The sequence below is a fragment of the Merops nubicus genome, unplaced genomic scaffold, assembly GCF_000691845.1.
Source record: "Merops nubicus isolate BGI_N331 unplaced genomic scaffold, ASM69184v1 scaffold36911, whole genome shotgun sequence".
NCBI classification, from domain to species: domain Eukaryota; kingdom Metazoa; phylum Chordata; class Aves; order Coraciiformes; family Meropidae; genus Merops; species Merops nubicus.
Genome location: NW_008586864.1, coordinates 1 through 27,533, shown reverse-complemented (window position 1 = coordinate 27,533; position 27,533 = coordinate 1). Strand labels below are relative to the sequence as shown.

Sequence of the window (27,533 nt, the reverse complement as noted above, 5' to 3'; positions counted from 1 at the left end):
GTGCGGGTAACTAAGGTTTCATTTTGTTCTACTTTTAACTGGGATTTAGTTGTTTTATTATAAAATAAACCCTTCCAAGAGAAGGGCCATTGAGGCATCTGTGTTTAATTTATTATGTACTAATGGAATATCTTTTCATAAGCACTCAGAGCCACCTCTCTTCATTCAGATGTCATAGATCAAGTGTCTCCTGGTCACCTCCCTCCCTTTAAAAGCATCAGAAGAAAATGAAATAAATGTTTGCACCTATTGTCCTGTTTAGGTGCTCAATGCTGAGTGTGAGGAATGCCCTCAGAGGGTTTGGCAGGCAGTGCAGGTCGGCTGAACAGGTCTGAAAGGCTGGCAGACAGTTTGTACAGATCATGGTACAGGGATGAGTTTTTCAAGTTCCTCCCAGAGGGTTCTGTTGAAAGCCCTTTTTAGAATAAGCATTAGATATATAATTCAAGGCATGCTGATGGAAGTATGCAGTGAGTGTTTTATTCCAGGTCTAACATGCAAGTCTGTCTTTTGTGTCCTGTGAAATACACGTGGCAGTGCAGACTGCAACCAGAGAGAAGGCAGATTTGGGGTGCTGAATGGTAGGGATGCCCTCACAGCAGTGACTGTTGTAATGAGGTTTTTTAGTTTACTACTATTAGATTTATTTCAGTCTTTTTTTTTTTTTGTACCAGTAGGGATTCTTTTCTGGAGATAAATTTGAGAGACTGAGACTTAACTTAGTTTCCTCTTTTAAAAAAATGAATCGCTGACTGTTCTGGTAAGTGTGCTCCTTCTGTGTGCTCCCCCATGGAAGTCTCTGCCTCTTCCTCCTCGCCATGCTACAGAATACCACATTTTAGCCTAAACTCTGGCTGCTGGTTGCCCTGATACCATCTGTGTGGCTTGACTGAAACATTTTTTTGTTTCTGAACCTGTGAATAAAGGAAAAACAATGTACTGGTGGAGTGTCTCCAGGGTACAGTAATTTGTCAGGTCTCTGCAATGTCAGAATGTTTAAATGTGGTTTGTGTCCTAGGTTTCTTCATCAGCAGTCTCTGATAAGAAGATGTGTGGGTCCCTCTGCTTTTGGCAGTTTCCTTCCACGAGCAGAAAGGTGCTTTTGCACTCTGCTTGAGTAGTAGATCCAAACCCATGTGCCAACAGCCATATCAGGAAGCTGACCCCACAGAGTGTTCTCCAGGGTTTTGTTTCCAGTTTGGTAAACTCCTTCTTCCCTCCCCCCCCCAGCCTTTTATTTTTTTTCTTCTCTCAGTTCTGACTTTCCAAAAACTAGTACTGTGCTAAATATTTAGGAACTGGCTGGGCTTGGAGCAGGCTTTAAAAATACACCCTAATTGTCTATAAACTGAAAGAGGCTTTTTCTTTCCTTTCTGTGCAACAAGTATTTTTCCTGCTTTCTGGTGCCTTTCAGAGGGGCAGGCAGTAAATTTTATTGACTGCATAAGTGGCCCTCTTTGCAGTGGGTCTGGTGGCTTCCTCCAGGGGAGAGCTGCAGCTGGTTTTCCTTGCCTGTGCCAGGACTAGGGCAGATTCAGTTGCCCAATGTCAGCAGCCCTTGGGCTGGTTGCATTAGTGTAACTTAAGGTAGCATAAAATAAAATGGACCTTACTGTTAAATTGAAGGAGTTATATACAGACTGTGTGAAACGTGCTTTGCAGTTCAAGCAAGCTCCTCAATTTCTGACTGTGTCTCTGAAGCTGCTCTGGAGTGCCTGCTCTACCCCAGTGGAGTGCTGCAGAACCCAAGGGCCTCACCACAGGACTGAGGGCACCCTTGCTGCAGAGCACACAGGACCTGGGGTATTGTCCCTCTTTCTGAAATTCTTGAATCACCTCCTGGCTACTTCTGAAGTCTTCTCTAGCTCGCACCATTCACTTCATATGTTGTTGCTTTAAGTACTCTGTGTTGTTTGTTTCAGGCTGTGTGAGTGTAAATGTTTAGGAATTCCAAAGGCTGGTGCTTCACAGCATTCCTGCCCTGCTAGGCTCATGCCAACAGCTCCTCACATCTGGCTGGTATGTTTTGAACTCACTAGTACTGTCTGACACCCCTATTGCAGTTACCTGACAACACCTGGATACGTCCTACCTGTTTCTGGAGCTCTCCCACAGGTGGTTTGTTCACTATCTAGTCCCCAAAAGCTGGGGGACAGAAACTGGGGACTGCCAGTTCTTTCTGCATTTGGTAGCCATGAAGTGTTTGTTAAGGGAAGTGTTTCTGAAGTGCTGGGTTATGGTGAAGGGTTTTCGTGACAATTGATGAAGGGTCCCTCTGGGTACTTTCCTAGGACGGTAAGGAGTTAGATTTGCCATTTCCTGGCTTGAATTTGGACTTGTAGGTAATTATTTGTGCTAACTTTATCCAAACAGAGCTTCCACACAAATGGAGCTGGTAGGGCAGTTGCTGAAGGTGAAAGCTCTGCATTTCCCTGTTAGAGGTGTGTTTGTCTTGCACCAGAATTCTTAGAGAGCAAGAAGAGCTAAGGGACTGGCAGCCATTTCCAGAGGAGCATGTTTTGTTGCTTCTGCTGAGAAATCTGTAACTCGCCTTTGGATGATAAAAACCCAATAATTTTATAGCTATGCACATTTCAAATAAGATTTTAAAAGCTGCTCTGCCTTTTTAGGCTTTCATATTCCATTACTTACTCAATACTGGGATTAGGTTATATCTTAGGTTTTGGTTCAGGTGATTACTGTACAATATAATATTTTGCTCATGTGAACAGTAAAAATAGATTTGCAGATACAATTGTGGACAGCACAAGCCACAGAATTAAAGCATGAGGAGGCAGAGAGGAAGTAGGATGTTTTTACCATTCTGTCTAAAATTGCTATGTTTTAGCAGTACAAACTAGTGAGCTACAGTTTTCAGCAGTTCCAGAAGCCAATTAAATGTGAACACTAGCACTGAGGCTGGTCTCTCTAGATGTGGCTGCAGGATAAACACCTCTGCAGAAGGGCAAATGCAGAGAGGATTTCCCTGTCCATGCATGAAACCCAAGTGGTGTTGGTGTCACAGTCCTTTTGTTGGCAGTTTTGTGTTTGTGAAATCAGTCCTCAGAGTTATTTCTTTTTATGACTCTTGTCCCACTTTTATTTTTAATTTTGCTTTGTTAACTAGTGCATTGTGTGGTAATTAGTTCCATGTTTTGATTCTCAGCTGTTATTTTTAATGAGTCTTGAGAAGAGTAATCTGTGGGAGAGTTGCATGCTCTGTTACCATCCCCATGGAACTGTACGTGCATCTGATCTGGACGAGCTGATAGCAGCCCTCAATTTCTCAGTAATATGGCTATTTTCTTCTTCATAGGAGTGAGTTTGCCCTAAAAGAAATCATGTCATCAGGAGGAGCTGAAGATGATATTCCTCAAGCAGAGAGGAAAACAGTGACAGACTTTTGCTACTTGTTGGATAAATCTAAACAGCTATTCAATGGCTTAAGGTTAGTGCATTTTTGACAGTACTACTTCAGAAAAGCACTGGCACATGCACTTCAGCACGTGGGTGATGCTGAAGTCAGTTCTACAGTGAACATTTCGAACTTGAACCCAGTGAGTTTGTGTAGGAGAGAACAATGTTCATCTATGTATGGGTGGTTTTGGACCATGTCTGTAAGAATGTCTGTGGGAGTGGAGGATCACACTTTTCTTCTGAGACAGTAGGGAAGGAAATGTGAGAGGGGTGAGCTGAATGTCTTGGTTAATGTTGGATTAATGTCTTGGACAACGTCTTGTCTGTTAACAGTAAACTGGAAGTTGGAAATTCCATGAAATTGATAGAATTTGTTCTGCAATGTTGTGTATGAAGTACACAGTTGAGGACTAGGTGTGGCTGTAAACATTCAACAGCATGCAAGTCCAAAACCCCCCAGTCTCTGTACCACAAAAGAAAAAGGGATGAGAAGGATTGGCCTAGGTGGGAGGAAAGGGGAGGAGGGAGTGTTCTGGGGGAAGACATTTAGGAAGTGATAAACAGAAACCTCCAAACCACAGCCTGTATGTGTCTGGTGAAACAAATACTTAATCTGAACTGTGGAAAAAGGTAAAATCTTAATTTATCTACAAATCACATACAATAACATCTGGAAAGTCTAGCTCTTTTGTCAGCACCAATAATAAGAGTGTGAGGAGTTCCAGGGAAATAGTTCACGCTTAGACGGTGCTGTAGGCATCCTGTTTATGCCAACAGACAGTGATTTAAAGGTTAAAGAGGTGTTTTATTTCTGAGCTTTGCTGTAGAGTCTCTTAAGCAACCTGGGTTTTAGCTCCTGTCTTGTTGGCAGTTGAGCCTCCTACTGGTCTCTGAGTAATACTGTATGTTTGGGCCCATGTAGCTTGCTGTTACTCAAACACAGATGGCTAGCAAAGATGTTTTTAATTCCTCTCCCCTCGCCCCCCACTATTGATAATCCTTTCGTGTGCTTTAGAAGTTGATTACCAAATGGGAAACAAACAGCTTGTGCTGCAAAATCTGAATGGTAAGTGGGCAGTAGAAGCAAGGAGTTCTTGGTGATTGCCTTCCACACCCCATGAAATGGAGTCTAAAGCAAAAGGTCTGGTGTCTTGAGGCCAGGGTTCCCAGGGTATGCCATTACATTGGCTTTCTGGTACAGCTTGCTTGGTGGTTTGGCCTGAATCACTGGAGAGCCCAGATTAACACAGTTCATGTCTGGATGTGTGAGGCTCAAGTTCAGCTCACAGAGATCCCTCGTTTCCTTTGGGCATGGAGGCAGTTAGTACTTGTATCAGGTTTCCAGATGAGAGATGTAGTTTCCATGTATATCTGTAGTATTTTGCCAAAAAGCCAATCTCCTTATCCAGCGAGATGAAGAGAAAATGGAAAATACCTTTAGATGAAGTTTGGGCAATAAAACTAGGGAGATGGGCTTCGGCAGCCAGCTCTGGTGTGTGAAAGTAAGAACAGCCCAGAATGGGGCCCCACCTCTGTCCTCACTGGCACCTGGCACAGGGAACGTGGTTGCTTCTTGCACTGAACTCGAGCACTGTTCGACCTGTGAGGTCTGTGATTCCTCTGGGTGTGATGGCTGGATAAAGCAGCATTCCAGTTTCCAGGTATCTCTTCTGTCAGTGCTGCTTCTCTTCTGGGTAGTTCACCTGGAAATGACTTGGCAAGTATCCTCATTCTTAGTCCTGTTCCTTCTAGGATAATAAATACATTTGATGCATGCCTGCCTTCTCCTGTTTTGAAGACAGTGGTGGCCTTTGCTGCTGTGTTTGATGCCATTCTCTTGTCCCTGCCATGTTTCATGGAAGTGATGGGGGAGGGAGAGTACAGCAATGATTTCCTTCCTGAAACCTCCTCTGGGCACTTCAGCTACAGGGATCTGAGCCTATAGCTGTGTTGGCAGCTGCTTAGCTGTTGCTGCTGCCAAAAATGCAAGGGCTCAGCCTGCCACGTCTTTGTTTCAGTAGCATTTCCTTCCTCTCTTCCCAATACAGATGCCAAATACAGCATTTGAGGAAAACATACAATGGTCTGCCAAGGTTGCTTCTCCAAAGTATACTTTGTGCTCACACTACCAGTGATACCATCCTTTTGTGGCCATGTCTGCTAGAACAGCACAGAGTAGAGGTTGTCTTTCTAGGGCCTGTTCAAACACCCTGAGCTGTAAGTTAGAAACAACTGTTAGTCAAGTATGTTCCAGTTGCTCTCTTCTCTTTTTTCCCACTTGCTTTTTTCCCTGGAAAAAGACTGGGAAAGAGGAAGCAGGTTAGGAAGCAGGTTTTTTTATGGCATACTGTCACCAGTTATTATTTTATTTTTAATGTTAAAACGTGCATAATGTTTTCAGCATCACAGAGAAGCTTGAAACTTTAAGAAATGAAAAGACTTTCCACATCTATCCAACCTTGCCAGATTACAGGGTCTCTCTGCTCATTGTGCAGGGTGCAAGGATCCCACCTGCACTCATTCCATGGAAAGAAATGGCACTGTGTCACTGTTTATTTTGTAGACTTCTAGTAAGACAGGTGTTGAACCTCTTGGTTTTGTTCCATGCTGCTGCTGCTGCTGATTTAGAAACAAGAGGACCCTGTTAGCTCCAGGTGATGCTGCAGGCTGTGCCCCGTGTGGCACTGCAAGGGGCTGGTTTCTCACACTGATTGCATCAGTTCCCTGAGTGTTGCTGGGGTGCTCAGTCTCTCTGTGGGTTATTAGAGGTGATGGAGAAGCTACACCACGATGCTGTTATCCCACTGCTGCTTAGGTTCTGGGAATAGGAGCCTGTAATTACTACAAGCTTATGAACATAAAAGGAAATTGTCTTTTTTATCACCTGTCAAAGCTGTGAATGTGTTTAAAGCTCCAAATGTTAGACTTGGTTATTGTAACCTGGCTTTCTGAAGTGTCCTGCTGAGTCTCTTGGACTTTCTCAACATCTTTGTCTCTGGGAGTTGTCCCTGTGTGACAACTTCCATGTGGTGCTGGCCTAACAAACCTCAGCACCTTTAATTGCTTTTCAGGCAGTATTATCTGGCCTCTGCTAACAGCATGGCTGAAATGAATTACTGACAGAAAATTAATTATGAGCACCTAAGTAGTGCTGGTCTTTGAGACCATACAGCAAGAACTGGATACAATTCTGGACTGTCTGTGGAATTTATCCACTAGCCACTGTAATGTGGCAAGGGAACCAGTCTTCTGTGCTCAGGGTGAGAAACCCATCCTTTCAGAACATCTGAGTTTGTCTCTTTACATCCAGTTTGGAATGTTTTAAAAGCCAAGAAATTGCATCAGTTTCCACTTGTTGTTGGAAGCTATTGTAATGGAGCATGTCTCTCTCTTCCTTGTCTGTGTAGAACTGGCCTAAATCAAAGCACATCTATTCCCTCCTGTGCCTCTGGTTTCCTTCTTGGTGCCCCTTCCTCCATCCTGTACAGCTGATTGTCACCAGGAGCCGTGTGAGGGAGTACCCCTGCCAGGGCCCAGTCTGTACCCCGTGTCCCCAGCCAGGCACACCCTGGAGGAAGTCAGGGCTGTTGGCTGTTTCTTTCCACAGTGCTCGAGTGATCTTCTGTAGATCTGGAAGCAGCAAAATGTCTTGCTATAGCACAGGTCTTTTGCTCTCGTGTTGGGTGTGTAATTGCTTCTGGATCATACATTCCCTGTCTCCTTCAGTGGCAGGAGTTGTGTTAATAATCCACTGCAATCAACAGAGTCTTTAGTATGCTTTTGGGCTGTTTCTCACCAAATAACACAGATCCTCTGGTGCAGTTAAAAAAAAAAAAACAAGCTGCACTAAATGTGCTCTTTTGTTTATGCATCCCTTTTCTCACAGCAAGATTTCTTGATACACCAGGAGCAACACACGTGATGTTCAGAACACAAACCAGTAAATGGACAGCAGCAATGGCAGCTCTCGTCTGCAAAACCCTGTGGTGAAACCAGGGTAATGTATTGTCATAAATGAAGTTTTATTACAGCCATGTCAGAATACTATCAAAGGAACAAGTGCTACTGTCTGTTTCCATGGAGATGTGCTGTCCCCGGGGAGCGGCGTGGTGCTGTGCAGCTCTGCCAGCTGCAGCTAGGCTGTGGAGGAACAGGGAGGTGGCCACCCAGCAAGGGCCGTGGCCAGTGGCCTCTCCAAAACGCACTGATCTTCACCCCCTCAGACACTGGGCAGCTGGGGGGCCTGGAGCCTGACCCTGACCAGGCTGTGTGCAGGAGCAGAGCAGCAAACAGCTACCTGCTGCCTGCTTCATCTGGGCACGTGCCTGCTTCTCTGTGCATGGAAGAAAGGTGTGTTCTCCTTTCCTTATGTTAGACCTTTCCTCCAGTGGCCTAAGCATCTGGGCTGAGCCCAATTTACTGCTGGTAGGATTCCTTGAGTCAGTTTGCCAGTTCAGGCATTCTCTAAGCTAGGGCCAGGAAACTTTGATTTATTTTTATTTTTTAATGATTTTTTTTCCCAAATGATCAGTTTATAGTGTTTTGTATTTGCATTCACTTTTTCTTAACATTGAAACTTGTGGATGTGCTAATTAAATATAACACTACCTCTTGCTGTAGCAAAGCCTGTAGTGTATCTTAGGTATGTATTTGGACAGTTTCTTAACTTCTTTTGTTTAACTAAAATGTTTACATCTATTGCAACAGCAGAAAGTTGTGAATCATTCCTTGCAGTAAAAGCTTTAGGTTTGCATGTGTTCATGTCAAGTTGATTGACACTTTGATGAAGATGTCAGTGCCCTGAAGTACATGTTTATACACCTGTTTACCCATCACTACACAAAAGTATGTTCCAAGATGTTAAGCAGCCAACTGCAAGTTTGAGGGGATTTAAAGAACAATTTTATTTTTTTTTTTTAATAAAACCCTGCCCAGATTCCTTGATGTATTCACAGAATAGCAGCAGCAAGTACTGGAATGGTTTTCCAGGCTGGTAAGAGTCATAGCTGATAGCAGATTCATTTTACATGTCATAACTAAGCTAGGTCCCTTCAAGCTGTGTGGGAAGCACATTTGGCTGATGAGCAAAGGAATATTAATTTCCTTTTCTGCCTAGGGTGCTGTTAAAGCAATTGCAGTCAGCAGAAGTGCTGCTCTGGCCCTCGTAGCGCGCTGCTTCGCCTGTCTGCCTCCCCCAGGGCACACAGCGTGGCTTCCAGAGGGGACAGCTCCCTCCATCCCAGCCTCCCAGGCTCAGGGGTGGAATGTGCTGCTGGTCTGTGCTTGTCTGCTGAAGACTGAGGTGTTGGATGGCACGAGAACCAGCACAGTGATCTGAGAGCATGTTCCCTGAAGAAATCGCTCTTGAATCAAATAAAAGATTGTGCCGTCTTGAAAAAGCTGTTCCACCTGCAGAGTTCTGTGCTCCTTTGAGTGGGCTTCAGTACTCATTTGTAGGCAAGGTGCTCAGTGAGACTGATGTTTTTTTTGTCTTATTTGTTGCATTTGTTCCAGGATTCAAGTAACTCCCAGGTGATGATCTTCTGTTAGGACTGAGAGCATAAACTTTTAAAGCTAGAATCCTTAGGACTACAACATAGTTGTGGGGTGGAGGTGGAAAGAAATCTATCACAGCATGGAAACTGAGTGGAGGTGTGGGAGCAGAACTGAACTGCATTGACTAACTTGTCTTACAGCCAGTATGGAAACACAGGTGGCCTCAGGTTCTGCCATACCATTGTCAGTTAGAGGGTGACAGTGTTGTGGTGATGATGTCCCCTGACCCACTGAATGTTGGTGGTGAGCATCTGCATGCTTGCTTGACCCAGTGGCATTTGGACAACTAATATATGCACAATGTTATAGGGTCTGTTTCTGACACACAGTGAACAACCTCATCTGTTTAAGAAAGGTTATTTCCTTAATGAGTAGCAAGAAATATTATCAGTCTAAATGAACTAATTTCTGTTAGATTATTCCACTTGCTCTTGGATAAGGTGGGGATTTTTACTATGATTTTTAAGAGTCCAGTGTAGCTTTCTGTGTGTATAACCATAAAATTACTTATCTCTTAGCAAGGTGGTAAGATGGTTTCAGTCACCAGTTGAAAAGTGCATGTAGGATCATGGTCATTTCCCATTTGGAGTGATTATTTGTAGACCTGTTCTTCTGATGCTGTTAAGAACCTGTTAATATTGAGGAAACTTGATAAAGGCATTTTAATGGGAGTTAGAGAACATGGATTCCTTTTTGCCCTTTGGATGGTGTTTGTCCATAAATACCAGATTTTGCACATATCCAATCATTTGACTCATGTTAACTCGCTTGTGAAGAGCCCTGCTTCCATCTGCTGCTACTGTGTGTTGGAGTAACCATTCCAGAATCCCAGGCACATCTGGAGAGAGCAGGGTCATGTGCACAGTGTGTTATGTTCATTGTAAATACCATATAAATACTTTGTGAATACACAATACATTTCCTAACTAACTTAAAAGTCGCCTACCTGTAGAACTGGTGGAAGCTGTTGGACAGGACCCATCTTGTTGAATCTTTAGGGGTAGAAGGCTCAGCATTTTGTAAGGGATCTATGCAGGGGGACTGTCAGGCTGCAGCTGGACAAACTCTTGGGTAGATCATTAAGAACTGTGGATATTGACATGCAATAGTAGCATAATAAGAATAATTCTGCTGTTCTTTGAATAAGTGATTGAATTATGGTTCCTGAATTTGAAAGCCGAGTTATTGTCTTAGTAGGAAAACACCTTACTTCAAAAACTTCTGCTTAAACTGTGCACCTCTAGTTTGATGTTACAGCATTGTCCTTTATTGTATGGAACCTGCAGGGCTCAGGTAGTTTAAGACCTCTCTGTGTCCCCTAACAGTCATTAAATGTTGGCAATCACTTGGAAGATTTGCTGAATCTTTATTAACACTGATACCTTCAGTCCTGTTGTGTTTGAAAAGTGATGTGAATTTGTCTGAAAGTAGGAAGCAATAATTAGGAGACAGCATTGAAGGATTTCTTCCTGCCCCCAGTAAATGCTTCCTTCTCCTATGTATGCATATGCAGTCTTCTCTTGTGTATGTGTAAATTAACATGCCCTCTGGCTTGTGGTGTGTTTTGAGGGATTCTATGGTCAGATCTTGATATATGTACTTCCTACAAGCTAAACAGGATTTCCTTGCAGATTTCAGTAACAATAGATTTTGAGAAACTGGGTGCAGGCAGAGTCCTAGAGCATTTTAAGCCAATTTTGAACAAAGCTCTTCTGACGTTGGCACAAATACGCTGCTGTCGCGCTGGGTTGACTGGAATCAACTCCATAACTCTGTGTTGTCACTTGTCTGTTGCAGGGATTTACCTCAGTATGGGCAGAAGCAGTGGCAATCCTATTTTGGGCGGACCTTTGACGTTTACACCAAGCTCTGGAAGTTTCAACAGCAGCACCGGTAAGAGGATGTAGGCAGGCGTGTTCTGTGGATCTGAGTGCAGCTTTAATCTCTGGTAGGCCAGGGCCCCAGTTAAGGCTGAGTTTTCACTATGTTATTCAAGTATGAAGAGTCGCTTCCTGTAGCCCTCAGTCTAATGAATTAAAATGTTGCAGAGTTCTCAGTGTGACTTCTTTAACAAAACCTTTTGCTCCACTTGAATGCATGTTGCTTTAACGTGCCGCCGAGGGGAAGCTGGGATGATGGCTTCTGCAGTGCAGAACCCATCTGGAGTGGTGTGAAGCTTCTTGCTGCAGTGTGGGCTCTGATCTCTCACACCTTACACTGGCTGTGTAGTCTGAGTGTTCTCCTGGGAAGCTGTGACCTTTTGTTGTGTGTATTTTGTGCAACATACTCATGTCTAGCTCTCACAAATTTAAGCAAGATGAACGGTCCTTGTTCTGGTGTGTGTATGCAGTGCTGTTGGCTCTGTGAGGGACTGCTACTGGGAATGCCACTCCAGTAATGAAAGCTGGATTTGGCCCTGCAATGGCTCTTTGTCTTGTCTGGTGTGATGTTCTGAGGAATTCTGGAATGCCTTTTAATCTTTCTTTTCTCTCTTGCGAAATAGACAAGTATTGGACAATCGGTATGGGTTGAAGCGGTGGCAAATTGGGGAAATTGCTTCCAAGATTGGGCAGCTCTATTACCATTATTAGTAAGTAAGCACAGAAAAGGACTCAGTAGGGAAATGCAGAGTCAGTGGCAGCTCCATGTCAAACATCCAGATACTCAGTCAGGAGGAATTTGTGTATCATTTGGGTCATGATGCCTGTTTGTGAATGAGAGGGCCCCTGGGACTGGATGGGGGTGCTGTGGAGGGGGGCACCTGTGAGCCTCATACCATGTTGCCAGTCATGTTGATACTGCCTGGGGACTTACCACCCACCTCAAAAGTGTCCCGAAGTCTTCCGTGCATGCTGCATTGGACTCCAGTGCGAAAGCATGACTTACAAGTTTGGGAGCTTAATGCTCCTTTAAAGGTTTCAGTTACCCTGTCACCTGTACCTGAGTACACGATGGGCAGAGCTGGTTGGTATAAGGAATGGAATCCAAACTCCAAAATCTGTCTTCCCAGCAGGCACAAAGAATGAGCGTCTGGCTTCCACACGATGTCACTTGAGGAGGGAGATTTGCCATTGATGCACAGGATGGTTGAGGGGGCAGCAGGGGGGGTTTGGCAGGTTTCCTTCTGAAGCAGTGAGCTAATCCAGTTCTTCCTCTGCAGCCTGCGCACCTCAGAAACCAGCTATCTCAATGAAGCTTTCTCCTTCTACTCGGCCATTAGGCAGAGGTCATACTACTCCCAAGTCAACAAAGAAGACAGGTATGTCTGGAGGGATGCCCTTGTTTTCTCAAGACTAGAACAGTGTATGAAAGTAGCAAATAACTATAAACTGTGGAGCATAACTGGGGTAGAATCAGTGTCATTGCAGGAAGTTTCTTTTAGTCCTCCTGCCATGATTAAAAGCCTCAGTATGAATAAGAGCTTTGCTCTGTGACTGGAGGAACGTTCTGCTCCCTGGTCCTAACTAGAAAGCCATTAGCCCTGAGGTTTTGTCATTTTGAGTCCTGAGCAGTATTGGTGCAGGGACCTGGTGTGCTGTGGCTAGAGGACAGGTCAGTTGTTCTGAAGCAGAGGAACCTGTTTTATTCTAACCAGGCTTTTCAGGGGAACATCAGGTAGTACTGCAGTACACCAGCCCTCTGTAACCATCTGGGACAAGGTCCTAGAGCTTCAGGAGGCATAACGTCTTCCTTCTAAGACACTGCTGAAAAAGGCACACTCAAAGCAGGGCTGTGTTGTGGCAGTGCAGAAGATGTGCTGCCTGCCAAGAACATAAGCAGATACAAATAAGAATAGGTAGAGGACTCAGTACTGGATCCTAATCTTACATTCTAGCTGGTAAACCTGAGTTCCCTTATTAAATTAAAAGAAGAAAATATCTGAAGTCATCAAAACAGATGCAGAAAATTAGTTGGGGATTTTCCTGCCAGGCACTCTAGGATCTCTTAAACTTAATGCAGGTCTCTAGTCTAGCTGATGTCTCAATGCAGTTGTGTGCCACAAGAAGATTAAAGTTTCCCTGCTCTGTTCTGACATCTGTTGATGCTATTATCTTCTCTGTTAAAAATATCTTAATTTCAGTTTGAAACTGTTTCAGACAAGGTAGGATTGACCAAATGTGTTTCTACATGCTATCACAAGATTTTAGAAATGGATGAGTAGTTAGGGGCTGTGCTGACTTGCAGCTCTCAAAGTTGTGCTGGGCGGGTGAACTCTGAGCCAGCTGTGGCTCTAAGGTGGTGCAGTGTGGTCAGGTAGTGCCCAGGCACTGTTAAAAGGTTTGAAGAGCCAGTGATTTTATCTGACTCTCATGCCTGCTCTCATATAAGGAGGCTGTGGGGAGGGGGGAGAGGCTGTGGTTTTCTGGATATATATTTTATGTCCCTGTACTCAATTTTAAATAAACCTTTAAGCAGCCAGGTAGCTACTGATCTCCATGTGAATTCAGGTAGAACTCTCAATCTGCAGAGCATTAAACTCCTCCCTTCCCTTACCCCTGTCACCCACCTGTATTCAATTTTAATCTCAAATTTGGCTGTGGTGTTTTTGTTGTGTTTAGGCCTGAATTAGTGGTTAAGAAGCTGCGTTACTATGCAAGGTTTATAGTGGTTTGTCTCTTGCTCAACAAAATGGATGTTGTAAAGGACCTTGTAAAGGTATGTTAAAATGAGGATAAAGGTGCTAAGGGGTGGGAGGTTGCTGGTTATTCAGTGCTTCTTTCCTAAATAAGGAATATATAATATAGACTGTTTCAGTTGAGTATCACTCATTAGATCTATGATGTTAGCTGCTGCTGCAGCATACCTCTAATATTCTTTCCTCCCCTCCCCAATTTAACTGATTGTGCTGTTGGAGGCCACAGAAGGAAAGAACAACATGGCTAGAGCTATGGAAAAATCCAGTATGATGTGAACATTTGACTAGAGGAAAACTTTACAAATTGATATACTTAGTTAGCAATAAGCTGTAAGATGCATGTTATTCACCTGAAAATGTGGGGATCATCTGGTGACTCTTGAGTACATCTTCATTCCTGTAGTGGGTTTAAGACATTGGTGGAATCTCCCCCTGGAAGTCTTCATGCCACACTTGGAAAGACAGTGTTCTCCTAGCTTAATGATGAGCTTATTTCTCTTCTCTTCCAAGCTGTTATCACTCTGTCCCATGTCTAGAACACATCCTGAATACATTTTGCACCTTCCAGAGATCATCAAAATTAAACCTTGCTAAATGATGTAGATATAACTGTGAAATTGGAGGCTTGATCTACATATGCCTCTGCTGTGGGAGGAAAGCACTGAACGCCTGTAAACACAAGTCTTCAGGTAGAGCAGACAGAGTACAGGCCAATGTTGATCATTGCTTTTCTAGTCTATCTGACATCAACGCAGTAAACACGTTCTGTGAATCAGACACTTTTTGACACTTCAAGCTCAAATGATTTGATGGCATTGTTTGAACACCAAGTAAAAACATTCCAAGAGCTGCAGCCTGGATAGGGAGGTACCTTTAACTCCCACAAAGGAACAGCATGCTTCTCCTGATGACAACATATGCTTCCCAAACCCCTCAACAACCTTGCTGCAAGCAGCTTCTGCTGTTGACAGTTTTGTGTAGGTTGCATTACTGTCTTGGTGTCTAAGCTTCCTTGAACTGCTAGCTTAGCTTAGCAGCAGCTAAAAAAGCCACACCATTCACTTTGTCAGGGTATTTAAAGTTACTTGTAAGAAGAAATTTGAGTCCTTGGTATCCATAGCTTATGGTAATAACCAGTGACATAGCTGCATGTGAGTGGGATAGTTATACTTAACTCCACATATTCTTTGCATTTGGACCTACTTGAAAGACACTTTGCATTGCCAGAGCTCAGTGTAGCGTTGGCATTCTGGCTCCCGAAGGCGCGTTTTGGCTGGCGTGTTAGTCATAAGTGTGCTGCATATGTTCTCTTATTTTTCATTATTCTTAAAGGCCAGCACAGCTAACAAAACTGTGAGGTTACTGGCTGCCTGTTAAGCTCTCAGCTTAAGTGACTATGTCTTTGAACTTTTTACATCAGGAGCTGTCAGATGAAATTGAAGACTACACTCACCGGTTTAACACTGAAGATCAGGTGGAGTGGAACCTGGTTCTCCAGGAAGTGGCAGCGTTTATTGAGGTGAGAATCCCACTCCCTTTTAGCTGTTAGTTTACAGGGTTCTTTGGGTATAGAAAAGCTGAGGCAGAGTTTGTCGTTGGAGGCAGTATGCTTTTCTGTTTGCTGTACCTTCGTGTGCCTGTACAATGTATTTCTTGCAGTCCCTAAGAGCTGTTGCTTTTCCAGGTGTAAGGTATTGCTCTGTAGCTGCATACAAATATATGTATGGCAAATTAATTTTAAAAATCTGCCTCGGGTATGAAATGTTTACTGTAAGTGACAAGACCTTTGGACGTCTCTCTGACTGCAAATCTGTATGTTTTCTTGAATTCCTGATTTTTCTGGTTGCTTTTTTTAGGCAGACCCTGTCATGGTTTTAAATGATGACAACACCATTGTAATCACCTCTAACAGGCTTTCTGAAACAGGAGCTCCGTTGCTGGAGCAGGGGATGATAGTGGGACAGCTTGCTCTTGCAGATGCGCTGATTATTGGGAACTGCAACAACCAGGTAAAACCCAGGGCTTGGGTTTGTATCTTTGGAGGTTGGAGTCCTTCCCCTGTGACATCCTTTCTGATCATAAAACAGAAGTTTTGATAGAGGTGAATATTAAAATATTTTGATTGTGATGTTTACAGTGGCAGCAAGAATTGGTTCTCAGAAATAAGAGTTAAAAATTAAATTAGATATTAGACCTGTCTTACTGACATCTCACTGCTTATATTCATCATGTCAATTAAGTAGATAAAATTGATTTTCATATACTGGATTGTATTTAGCACCATTCAAGCATGAGAGGCCTCTGGGGTATGTCATATAAAGCTTGAGTTGGGCTTTCACATGACATGCTCCAGCTTGTACAGCTTCAGTTGCAACAGGAAGGGGTTTTCAAAAGACACTCAAGATCTTGTTTTTTAGATGATGATGATAGTGAAGTTGTACTGACTTCATGACTTCTCCTTGAGCCCTTTTTTCAGGTAAGCAAGGGAGCAGTAGCCAAACAACAGTGTGTGTACATAGTGGTTTCAGCACTTAAATTGTAAACACCCCCGAAAAGTCTGTAATTTAAAAAGCAGGGGTCTGCACTTCAGTGAACTGGCCTGGAAGACCAGGAATAAATAGTTTGTCCTATGTGAGCTCTTCTAAAAGTCCTTCACAGGTCTTTAGAGATTCAAAGATGACACTGATGGATCCCTGAGAGACAGAAAATGGTCTGTCTGGGATGCAGTTCAATCTCTTACCTGAATGACTCCAGAGAAATACTGTTTAATGTGTATCTGGCAGAATAAACTGTTTGACTCTTTTGCAGGTCAAGTTCAGTGAACTAACAATTGATATGTTTCGAATGCTACAAGCACTTGAAAGGGAACCAATGAATTTAGCATCACAAATGAACAAGCCTGGAATGCAGGTAAATTCCAGTTCAGTGACAAACCTGGCAACAGATCTTAACTGGGATTTTTTGTTCTTTTTGTTTGTTTTCAGTGGTGTAATCTTTCAGTATAGTCACTATGCACAGGAAGTTATTAAATTTGGTGTAACTCTTACCAAAGGTTAGTGAAGAGTAGCTCAAGCCTGTGGAGTTTGTTCCAAGTAACGTGTATCTTTTCTGTTTTGTTTTTCTCCTTAACAAACCTTAAATAGGGAAAAAATAGCAGAAATGAATATTTGGGTATCCCTGCACAAATGTTTTGCACTGCTCTAGCAGAGGCACTTCTGAAGAGGTGCCATGTCCAGCCTTATGCACAGACACCCTTGCCCTGGTTTGCAGCCTGGCAGTCGTGTGGCCTGACAGGTTCATCTGCTTCCTAAGTCATCTGGAAGCTAAATAGTCCCTTCAGAGAAAGTGTAAAAGATAATTTATCTGCAAGCAAATGGAAGCATGTAGGTTTTCCTTTATTCAGTTGAGATGGGGAGTGAATTTTTTCCCTCTTTTCTTGGGGGATGCTTTAGAGAGTGAGAAAGATTTAGGTAACAAATTTAAATGAGGGATAATATAAAATTTGGGTTCAAATACTGTGCATCTTGCTTTACTGTGCAGCAGGAAATGCAGCATGGGCAGATTATATATGTGAGAAGTATGTTGAAGATGAACATTCTAATAAAAAGACATTTAGAAGGTTATAAAACTGCTTTGGTAATATCTGTTGTGATTTTTGTATTGTGGGCTTTTTTGTTTAACAGGAGTCGACAGAGAAACCAGCCAGGCGGGAAAACCCCCATAAATATCTGCTGTATAAACCAACTTTCAGCCAGCTCTATACATTTTTAGCAGCATCATTTAAGGTTTGTGAAATTGCTGAATTTATTTATAATAGAAAAATACCCACAATAGTCTGACACTGCATAAAATATGGTTGACATAATCTTTTATGCTTTCAGATAATGAAGCCTTTTTTATCTTCTTAGAGTGAATATAAATATTATAGATCTATGTAATTTGTATAATAAAGGCAAATCTGTTGCCTGCTGGTAGGGTAAAGAAAAAAAAATGATTTTAATATGGAAATGCATCTTGCTGTTATGTAGCAGTAGTTACAGCATTGCTAAAATACAGTCGTCTTCAAAGCAAAGCTGAAACAGCTCCTGTGCAGATGGTCTCAGTGCTTGCTGTCCAGTGTCAAACGTGGTGCCTGGAAATGCTATGGAAAGCCTTAAGTAATGTGGTGTAATGTGATAGTTGCACATGATTTAACTTGATCCAGTAATTTTGTTTCTGCATGTGTAGATACATGCATACATAGAGACATTTTTCTTGATATATCCAGACACATATAAAAGGAAATGTCTCCTCTATAAAGTTTATCTGTTTCCTACATATAGCATAGGAAAAATTTTCTGAGATAAGAGATCTGGAGAACACAAAAATCTTACAGTATTCTTCTACTTCATGTTGTGCCAAACAATCCAAAATGAGGGAAGTGTGTCAAGAAACTGTTGCTCTTAAGCACTGTATACCTGGCAGGTCTCCAGGTCTGTCCCATTTGGATTGTGTCTCTCTCCTGCACATACTATATTTTTATCTGCATTTCATTGTTACCCACTGCTCTCTTCTGTGTAAGTATTCTATACGTTTGTAGACTTTTTAAATATAGTTGCTGTCCTTATTTTAATTTAATAAAGTTCCTGGGCTCATTATGCTCAGTTATGACTACAGATTTTCAGTTTGTTTCAAGAAACAACTGTCAAGAAACAGCTGGTGTGGAAAAGGAAGTGCATCCTTACTACTGAGAATTTTGGGTGCCTTCATGCTCAGGCTTTGCAGAAATTAAATGCATCTGTTTCCTCCTACAGACAGCCTATTAAAAAGGTGGAAAGCAGATTCCTTTTACAGGTCTATACAGAAACCTGGATGTGTTGTGCTTGTTGTCCAGCTGGGAAGGGCTGGGGGGAAGAGGCAAATGTTCCATACTCCAGGGTATTTGGAAACAAAGAACTTCCTTTAGAATCCTGAATTTTTGGGAGTTAGGGTCTGCATGGATCTTGGCACTGTTTGGTTTCCATAGCTTGGAGAGCCTCAGATCTGTCTAGATAGGAAGAGTCTGTGTAGGACGAGATGCTTTTTTAGTGCTGCTCAAACCTCTAATACCAGCATAGAGGTTTGTGTGGAAAACCAAATAAGAACATATCATGGGTTTATGTTTTTGTGTGTGTACTCGTGTGGTGGGGAAGGGTTTGTGCTCAGAGGAAGAACAGAGTGAAGGGCAGCCAGAAGCAGAAGCACCATCTTCAATGACAATGTGTTTATGAAGGTGCTGATTGAGTATTAACAGACACTTACACATTTCTTCCTGAGCCTCTCTTCTCTTTATCTGAATTTCAGGAGCTGCCTGCAAACAGTGTGCTGCTGATTTACTTGTCTGCCACGGGCGTGTTTCCATCAGGTCGTTCGGATAGTGAAGGTACAATAAAGGAATGCTCCCTGTCATGAACAGGGCTTGAATTCTCTTTATGTTCCAGGAAAAGTGACCAAGAAAGATGTCACAAAGCTCCTTTTAAAAGACGAGTCAATTTTATTCTCCTGTCTACTTAGTAAGATTATCTTTTCTTTTTTTCCACAAAAAGTAGTTAATTCCCTGTGTTTTAATTAGTGTGCATTAACCTGAGACCTTTTCAAAGGACATATCCAGTTTTTGATGCATCTAAGTATGAAAAGCTTCACCAGTTTTGAAGACCACATGGCTTAGTTGATGCATCAGTGCAAAGTTAATAAAATGGCTAAATGGCACTTTGTGATTCTTTCCAACCTCCAGCACTATGAGAATGTGTGGTCAGGAGACAGCTGGTGGAAGGGCTGAAGTGTCTGCACGGACTGCTCTATTTGCACGCTTGTTAACCTGACAATTCAAGTCCTTCTCATGATTTTTGACAATTCCCCTTTACCTCATCCTCCTGTTCTTTGCAACCTAACAGAATATTTGGATGCAGCTGCAATCTAAAAGCTGAAAACTAGTTGGCTGAAGTAAACACAGTCAAAAGATCTGTTTATATAATTTAAGGAAAAAAAAAAGTTTTTAATATCCTAAATATTGTACATGCCTCATCTGAGACTTGCATTCCTTTATAAGATGCATGCCTTGTCCATCCCTGTGCATGATTTATAAAGCTCTCAAAATGTTAAAGGGAAAAAAAAAAATCCCTGTCAGCTTTAGATTGCGGCAGTGATTTTTTTTTTTTAAATACTTTTAACATTTTACTTTCTGCTGCAGCTTGGTGATAGGTTCTGATGGAACCATGTTCTTTAAAGCCTGTGATATGTCCACTTCACTGCATGTACTGTCTCAGCTTAGTACCTTACTGTAGAGGCAACGAGGTGCTGTATCTGAAGAGCTGCACAGCCAGACTGCAGTGTTTAGGTGACTCCCATTCCCACTGCATTCTTTTAGTAAGGTGCTGTAGTCTGCACAGACCAGAAAGTTCTACCTTATTAAAAAGGAGAGCAGCTGCAAGTTGCACTGTTTATCCCCTGTAAGCCACTTGTGTTTGACAGATCATGTGAGACCTTTTTAACAGTACTAAATTAATGTATATTCTGTTCCTAATACTGCATTCCCAAAGCCTCTTTTAAAATTTATCCAAACCAGGAAAAATTGCATTTGGTGGCCAAATATGGGTGAGCCAACTCTGCAAATGTATAACAGAATGAGGAAATCCTAATACTTTATTTTCCTCATGTTAGTGACATCCCAGACCCATATTAATGGCAGAAATAATTCCTGGTTTCACTACCATTTTTTTTTCTTTGTGTGCGTGGGATTTGATTTTTTTTTATAGCCATTACTTTCATCTTTGCTCTCCATCAGACAGTTAGGCAGCTAGCTCAGTCCTGCAAATATTGCAGAATATTTTTTTAGCTTACCTTTGGAACATGTGTCCAGACTCTGCACATTAAAAATTGTGAATTCTGTGTTTGAAATCTTAAAAGATAAACCTTTGCCACAGATTTGAAATCTGGTTAAAACTGTTCAGTCCTTTCTGGTGGTACTGAAAGCATATTCACCCTCCGAGCTCTCTTCTCCCATTTGCAGTGTTATATCTGTGGGGGATGGTATTTTATCCATACTGAGAGGCTCCAGGGTTTTTGATTGATTTAGCCTTACTTTTTGATCAAATTCTGAATCCAGACTATGCCAGCTCATATAGTAATTTTATAAGAGTATTGATTACCTGTATGAAATTATGGGTTTTAATCTTTTTGCTATGTAGTGTAACAAGACCCAGTACTTGGATCTTTTGTATTACGGTTTTGGATAAATAGTGAATAAATAAATTAAAAGTTCTGAAGTTGCATTGCTTCCTTCTATTTGATTGATGCTGAAACTACTAAAAATGCATAAAATTGAGTATGTGGTACCTAAAGTCTCCACATTTCTCCATCCTCTCCTTAGAGCTGCAGTAGTTCAGATCCACATAGTTTTCTGGGATTTGTGGTTGCTTCTTCCCTTTCATAGCAGCATTAAGTCTGTACCAGAGGTGAGTTGCCTCAGCTAACTTCAGCTCTCTTTTTGCCATGTCTAGGTCCATATGATTTTGGTGGTGTTCTGACAAATAGTAACAGGGACATTATAAATGGGGACGCCATCCACAAGCGAAACCAGTCGTACAAGGAGATGCACTGGTGAGTGTCCTGGGGCTGCAGGCGGGGAGGAAAACGCAGCAGAGCCTCTCGCAGTCAGACTCCTCAGTGCAGGACACCATCGTGTAGATTGGCCTGGAGTTGAACAATTAGAAGTGAATGTGCCACTCTAAATGATGATTTAAACACTAAAAAAAAATGTTGCTCTGACATAACATAAATTCTGTATTACTGGAAAACATCAACTTAATGGTGGCTTACTTTCAAGAAGATAAGCATCTCCTGTTGGAAATGAACTAACAAGAAGTCCTGTAGCCCATATTATAGAGGATACCAGATGAGTTTTGCAGTTCCTCTGAGGAGGACTCTGGGGACTGGGGCGTGGGGAGTCCACTTGCTTTTTTCCTGGACTTGGGCTGTGGTGTGTCTGAGGAACTTGTGCACTGTCAGCACAGCTTTGCAGCAATTCTAGTGCTCTGTGAAGCATCCCTTTCTCGTTTCAGTCTTCACCCTGGAGATCTCTACCCTTTCACAAGAAAGCCACTGTTTATCATTGTGGACTCTTCAAACAGTGTCGCCTATAAGGTAAGGCTCTGGAAGGCAGCTACTCCTATGGTAGGATACAGTGTCAACCCCTAGTTAGCTTACACTTTTAACGGGCTATTTTTTTTAAACAGTTTGTATTCAGTCTTTCTTTTCTTTTGAGGTTGTGCATGCTAGTCAGGATCTGATCCTATGAATAGGAACAAGAAGGAGAAGCACATGAACAGCCGCTCATTGGAAAGTAATAAATCCTCCTGGAGGGAAAAAAGGTTCAAGATTTCCAAGGTCTCTGGTGGGAGGTTTATTTTTGTTATATACCAAAGAAAAATCTTGGTGTGTGTGCATGGGGGAGGGAGGTAACTAATCTGCTTTTTTTTTTCCAGTCATTCAACACTCAGTTGCTTTTAAGCAACAGAAAAGAGTCAAAGCATTGAGCCTGATCTTATAAAATGCGGGGTGTCTATGGCTGAACAGTATCTGAACCAAGGAAATAACAACACTCAAATTAGCATCCAGTGTTACTGTAGAGTGATATATGCTTGGACAATGAGCCTCCCTCCTAGGGTGCTATGGACTTACAGTAGAATCACTCCATGCCAAATCTCCTTTGGGAATCTGCAGTTTGGGTAATACAGAAGCAGGCATTTTCAATCCCCATTGCCAGCTGAATCTGGATAGCACTACAACATTTACTTCATTCATGAATGGGATGCTAAGAATGTGCTGTATCTGGGGAAAGTGCTGCTTCCTTCTGGCTTCCTTTTTATAGCTCCATTATGTAGTGAGAGAAGTGAACGTTTGCAGCTGCATTTCAGGAGGAACAGGGACGTCTAGTGGCCAGACAAACTTGTTCCTTGTTCAGTTTCCACAGCCTGTGTCATTTGTTCTAAAGACATTCACTGGCCAGCGAGAGGTACTAAATCAGTGATCAGTATGACTCTGACCGGTTCTGTATCGAGCCAGGGAATGTTTACCTAGCAGTCTGAATAATGATCTGGCCTCTCTACAGGGTTTTTGGTTAGTTATATTGCAATGCATTTCAAAGGTTCTTTTATCTACTACTGCATTTCAATTCACCACACTAGATTTTGATACAAATCTACTTTTTATTAAATTCCCTTCCTTGTTTAAAGGGAGGGAAATGCAATCAGGATGATACACTTGTCTTTCTGAGAAAATGAAGATTTGGTAGGGATTAGTTTTCCTCTGCTCTTTCCTGGCATTCATTCCAGTATAACAACAGGGGGAGGTTGTTTTTGTTTTTGTTTTTTCAAGGGAAAAAGTGTAGCTTGGGTTTGGATTTTTGCTTTGGTTTTTTTACCCCCTTCATTTCTAGCAGAGTTGCTGAAAGATGTCAAGTGAATCAGCTCTGTAAGAGAAAGGAATTCCTAGTGCTCCTTGATTCAGATTCAGCTCTGGACATACCAGGATTCTCTGGCCAGCTTAGAGCGCAGTATCTTTTTGAGGTGATGGATTATCATTTGTAGCTCTTTGGAGAAAAACTATCAAGTGTTTACAGTAGAATTAGCTTTTTGTATTACATTTAAATTTGGTAATTGAATTTTTCTTTAGATGTTGTGGGCATATAGTAACAGCAACCTCCATTTAGTTTCTGTTCCTTGTTCTGCAGTGTTCTGACCACCAGCAGTGTAAAATACACCAGGGCTCCGTCTGTTAAGCACACAGGGCAGCTGGTGTGAGAGAGCTCCAACTCTGCCTATATGTAAGGAGCAGAGAAATGTGAGGTTTGGAAGTATCTCAGGACAGAATTATGGAAGTGGTAGCTACGAGCTCTGACCCAGATCAGAATCATATGGGCACAATTGTGAGGAATCTAAAAGGAGAATGAAGAAAAAAACAAAGAGCATAGACCCCTATTTAAAAAAAAAAAATACTCAGCATTTGAGAACTGACATTCACCTTCACAGTGTATTGAACCTGGGCAGGTGGGTAGATGTGTTGGGATGGGTTTAGGGGTTGTGTTTTCAGCTGAAGGTAGATGGCAGAGCTCTCAGTCTTAGTATTTTCTAGCCCTTGTAAGTTCCTGTCTGTGGTTCTGTGTGTGCTTATGTGCTCAGCTCCTTGTCACCAGGATAGAGTGGTAGTGCTGTCCTGTGGCTGTCCTCTGGGCATGTTGTGAGATGCTTTGTAACTCGAGCACTGGCACCAGGAGGTGCTGTGCAACTGGAAGAGAAGTTGAAGTCAGTACACTGACTTTTTTTCTGCGTGGCTGCACTGATCTTTTCCGATAGGACAGGAGCTGTCCTGACATTTAAATGTCACTGCCAGCAATGCTGCCAGTAACAGCAACTGCTCACACGTCTGTCTACAGCCCCTTTCTGCTCTCCTGCACGCAATCTCCTCCTCTCTCTCCCTCTCTCTCTCTCTCTCTCTCTCTCTCTCTCTCTCTCTCTCTCTCTGTCTCTGAAGGGCTTAAATGGTGATGACTGAAAGTAAGTCCTGCCAGGAAGTGACTTGCCAGTTTGTCAAATCAGTGGCACTTGAACAGCTTCCTCCCCTGTATATTTAGCTGAAAGTGGAAGATAACTGCAAACTGAGCACATCTACTTAAAGCCGTGACATTTTTTTTTTAACACTTCCATTTAAATATAGATGGTTGTGTTCTAGAAAGTTACCACTGTATATGTGTATGAAAGAATATTTTAAAATTAATATCTTCTTGCAGCTGTGGTTGTCTGAGATTATGGTGAAATGCAAAGTCTTAAAAATGCAAAACAAAACAAAAACTCCAGCTAGTAAGAATGCAAGGCCTTTGTCAGCGACGTGGTATAAATACTCAGCTCAGGAAAGCTTATGTGTGAAGTGACTTCTGGAGGTGATGGGTAGTTCTTTTTTTGAAATAGGGATGTGTATGACATGCATTTTAAAAGGCAGCAATGCTTCTGTTGGAAAACTTCAATACTGAAGTTTAAAAAAACCAAAAAAAAAACAAAAAAAAACCAAAAAAAACCCAACCACATACCACAACCAATCAACCAGTCAGTTTTGCAAGAAAAATGTGGTTCACCTTTTCTGGAGTTGTCCACACACTGAAAGGTCAGGCACTCCTTATCTGAAGCTGCTCCCAACATCAGACTGCAGGGCAGGTTCCCCTGGTCCTGCACTCCAAGCCATGGCTGTAACATGCTTCTGTCCCTTTGCAGCACTCCTCTGTGGAAATCAGGAGCAGAGGTGGTGGTGGTGCTGAGCAAACCCTGGTGTTCACCTGGGCTGTGGTAGGCAGTTTTCTGGGCAAGAGCTGAGAAGAGTACCTGGAAGCTGGAGTCTTCTTTTCCTGGATCTGTAGTTGAGATGCAGTGACTGGGCTGAGCAGTTGCCTTCCAAGGAGCTGTTCTCTGTGAAGCTGTGTAGCTCCTGCCCTAGCAGGACTTTGGGGCTGTGTTGACTTAACTTCTGCTGGGACAGAGTCCAAAATTATCTCAGATACTCTCAGTGAGTAATACCTTTCCTGAGATATACGAGTGACCCTTGGGTCTGCTCTAAGCTGTAGGCAGTGTTTAATTGCACTGTCATTTTACTGGTGGAGTGTATGGAGAGGCTGCTGGTCTCTGCCTGGGTGCCCAAGGGAGCTCAGCCTGGGGCTCTGCTGAGGCACGGAACCCACCCGCGTTCCCTTCGGGCTGGCCACGGCTGGGGGGCTCCTGCAGCCTGAAAGGTTTCTCTGTGGTGCAGTTTCACCAGTTCCTGGGCTGGCCTGTAGTTCCTGTTGGCATGGTAGCAGTCTTTGTTTCTTCATTAGAGACCAAACCCTAGTATCTAGCATTATAAATCTCCCTTGGGCTCTTAGTGAAATAGGAGGTTTAGGCCTAGTCAGCACCCTGTCAGATATGGGAAATGTTTTATTTTGATTAGACTAGACTACTGTCTTTAGTATTTAGCAGACTTAGATTAGATTAATTCACTGAAACTAATTTAATTGAAATATACTGCCCAGAAAGGAAAGTTCCATTTGAATGAAGCAGGAGCCAGAAGGAGTTAAAACCCTAGCTTTGAGATGGTTGTACACGAGCAAATACTTCTGGGGCTGTACACTTTTACATTCACTGCACGCCAATATTAAGGCTATAATCTGCAGATGTGTGTTGCACTCCTGTGCTCTGGATGCATGGTTTGAATGTGTGCTCTGACAGGATGCAGACACAATCCTTTACATTTTCTGTGGCTTCACAAGCCTTCAGTTCTAAGAAAGCAGTTTTGGTGGGACATATGGCAACTAATGAGGTTGTATAAGTCCTTTTTTTTCTTGCTGATCATTGTTACCAATCAGTATACCTACCAGACAGATGCACAGTAGGACTGTTATCAGATAAATGCTGATGAAACTGGGCAACAGTGTCCTTTTGAGGTTTCTGGAGAAATTCTTGTGCAATGGACAGTCAGGCAATATTTAAGGCGCTGGTGAAAGGCGCATGAAACGCGTACTGTAAAATGAGGGTTCAGTACATCAGACGTTAAGGTTATGACATACTTGCTTTAAAGGAAACTTATTCTAAAACTTTTCTCCACTGGGCTCTCCTGTTTCAAAAGAAGTAGTTCCTCCTGCTAGAAAGAAAAGAGGAATGAAATTACTTGGATGTGTAGTTCATTTGGTGCTGAGGAGAGACACTGGATCTATTTTGACCTGAAAGCCAATGGCTTTTGCCTTTACTGCAGAACATGATTTTTTTTTTTTCTCCCAATAATGTATTAACACTAAAAGTCTATTTCCATGAAATCAGTGTCTGCTCTCAGTAGCAGTGAAACAAGAAAATTGTAATTCCTGTAGAAGTAGTGGGTTATATTCCTTCTGTGCTGTGATCTGTGACTAAGTCAAGGTGTCACCCGTACAGCCAGTGCCAAACAGTGTGACAGGCATTAGTGTGCTCTCTGTCATTAGGAGTCTTTGTACCCTTAACCTGCTGAATATTCAACCGCAAGCAAAGTGACCATCAATACTTCAAACTTCTTATATGTTACAGAATTTCACAAACTTATTTGGACAACCGTTGGTGTGCTTGCTCTCTCCAACAGCATATCCAAAAGCATTACAAGGTATGTGTGGTATTGCATGTCCTAACAAGTTGCAGTCACACCATGCATCTATCCCAAACAAATATAACTTGGATTCTTCACAGAAAGATAGCCTTTCATCACTGTGTAATCCCTGAATCAGATCAATGTTCCCTGAAGTAGTATGATAAAGCTTAGGTACTGTTTATGGCAACTAATTTATTCTAAACAATTAAGTTTCTACAGGTAGCTTCAACGAGTGCTAGGAGCAAAGTCTCTCCTACATGGAGACTCAGGAAGTTGCCAGCCCAGTGCTGGGATTATGATTATTGGCACTTTGGGTAGTTTTATCAGTCCCAGAAAGTGAGCAGAGTCAGACTTTGGGGGTATTGTATCATTTCAACTGACTATTTGTCTTGAGTGAAATAAGAACGTCTATGTTTAATGCTTCTCTTTAGGATCTATAATCAGAATCTTCTATCAGTTGTTTCTGTTATGATTTTAGTATTATGTGCTCAAAATAAAGAAATAGGCCTCCCATAACTTGTGAGAAAATCTCATTTCTCTTGATGTTACCGCACATCTCCAGCGGGCCTTTCCTGCTGGCCTGCATCATCCTGAGAACAGGCCTGCCACAGACACAGAGGAGAGGAGAGGAGAGGAGAGGAGAGGAGAGGAGGTGTAGCTAATGCAGTTCCTCTGTTGCAGGAGTTAGTGGCTGAGCGACTCCAGTCTGTGGCAGGGACAGCTCTTCTGTTTCATGTGCCAAATGTATCTCTTTGTCTATTGATTTATT

The 27,533-nt window shown here is 42.4% G+C and overlaps 1 protein-coding gene across 1 annotated transcript; it reads left to right on the top strand.

The window, feature by feature from the left end:
* Nucleotides 1-3,322: 3,322 nt before the first annotated feature.
* SCAI (suppressor of cancer cell invasion) lies at nt 3,323-26,779 on the top strand (the record flags this gene model as incomplete). The annotated part of the gene is made up of 13 exons (XM_008948773.1): nt 3,323-3,448; nt 10,771-10,866; nt 11,477-11,563; nt 12,134-12,232; nt 13,533-13,629; nt 15,030-15,128; nt 15,466-15,618; nt 16,418-16,519; nt 17,293-17,394; nt 18,932-19,010; nt 21,127-21,226; nt 21,688-21,769; nt 26,707-26,779. Coding segments are annotated over exons 1-13 (1,276 nt in total), but the record flags the coding sequence as incomplete, so codon positions are not given.
* Between the last annotated feature and the right edge of the window lie 754 nt (nt 26,780-27,533).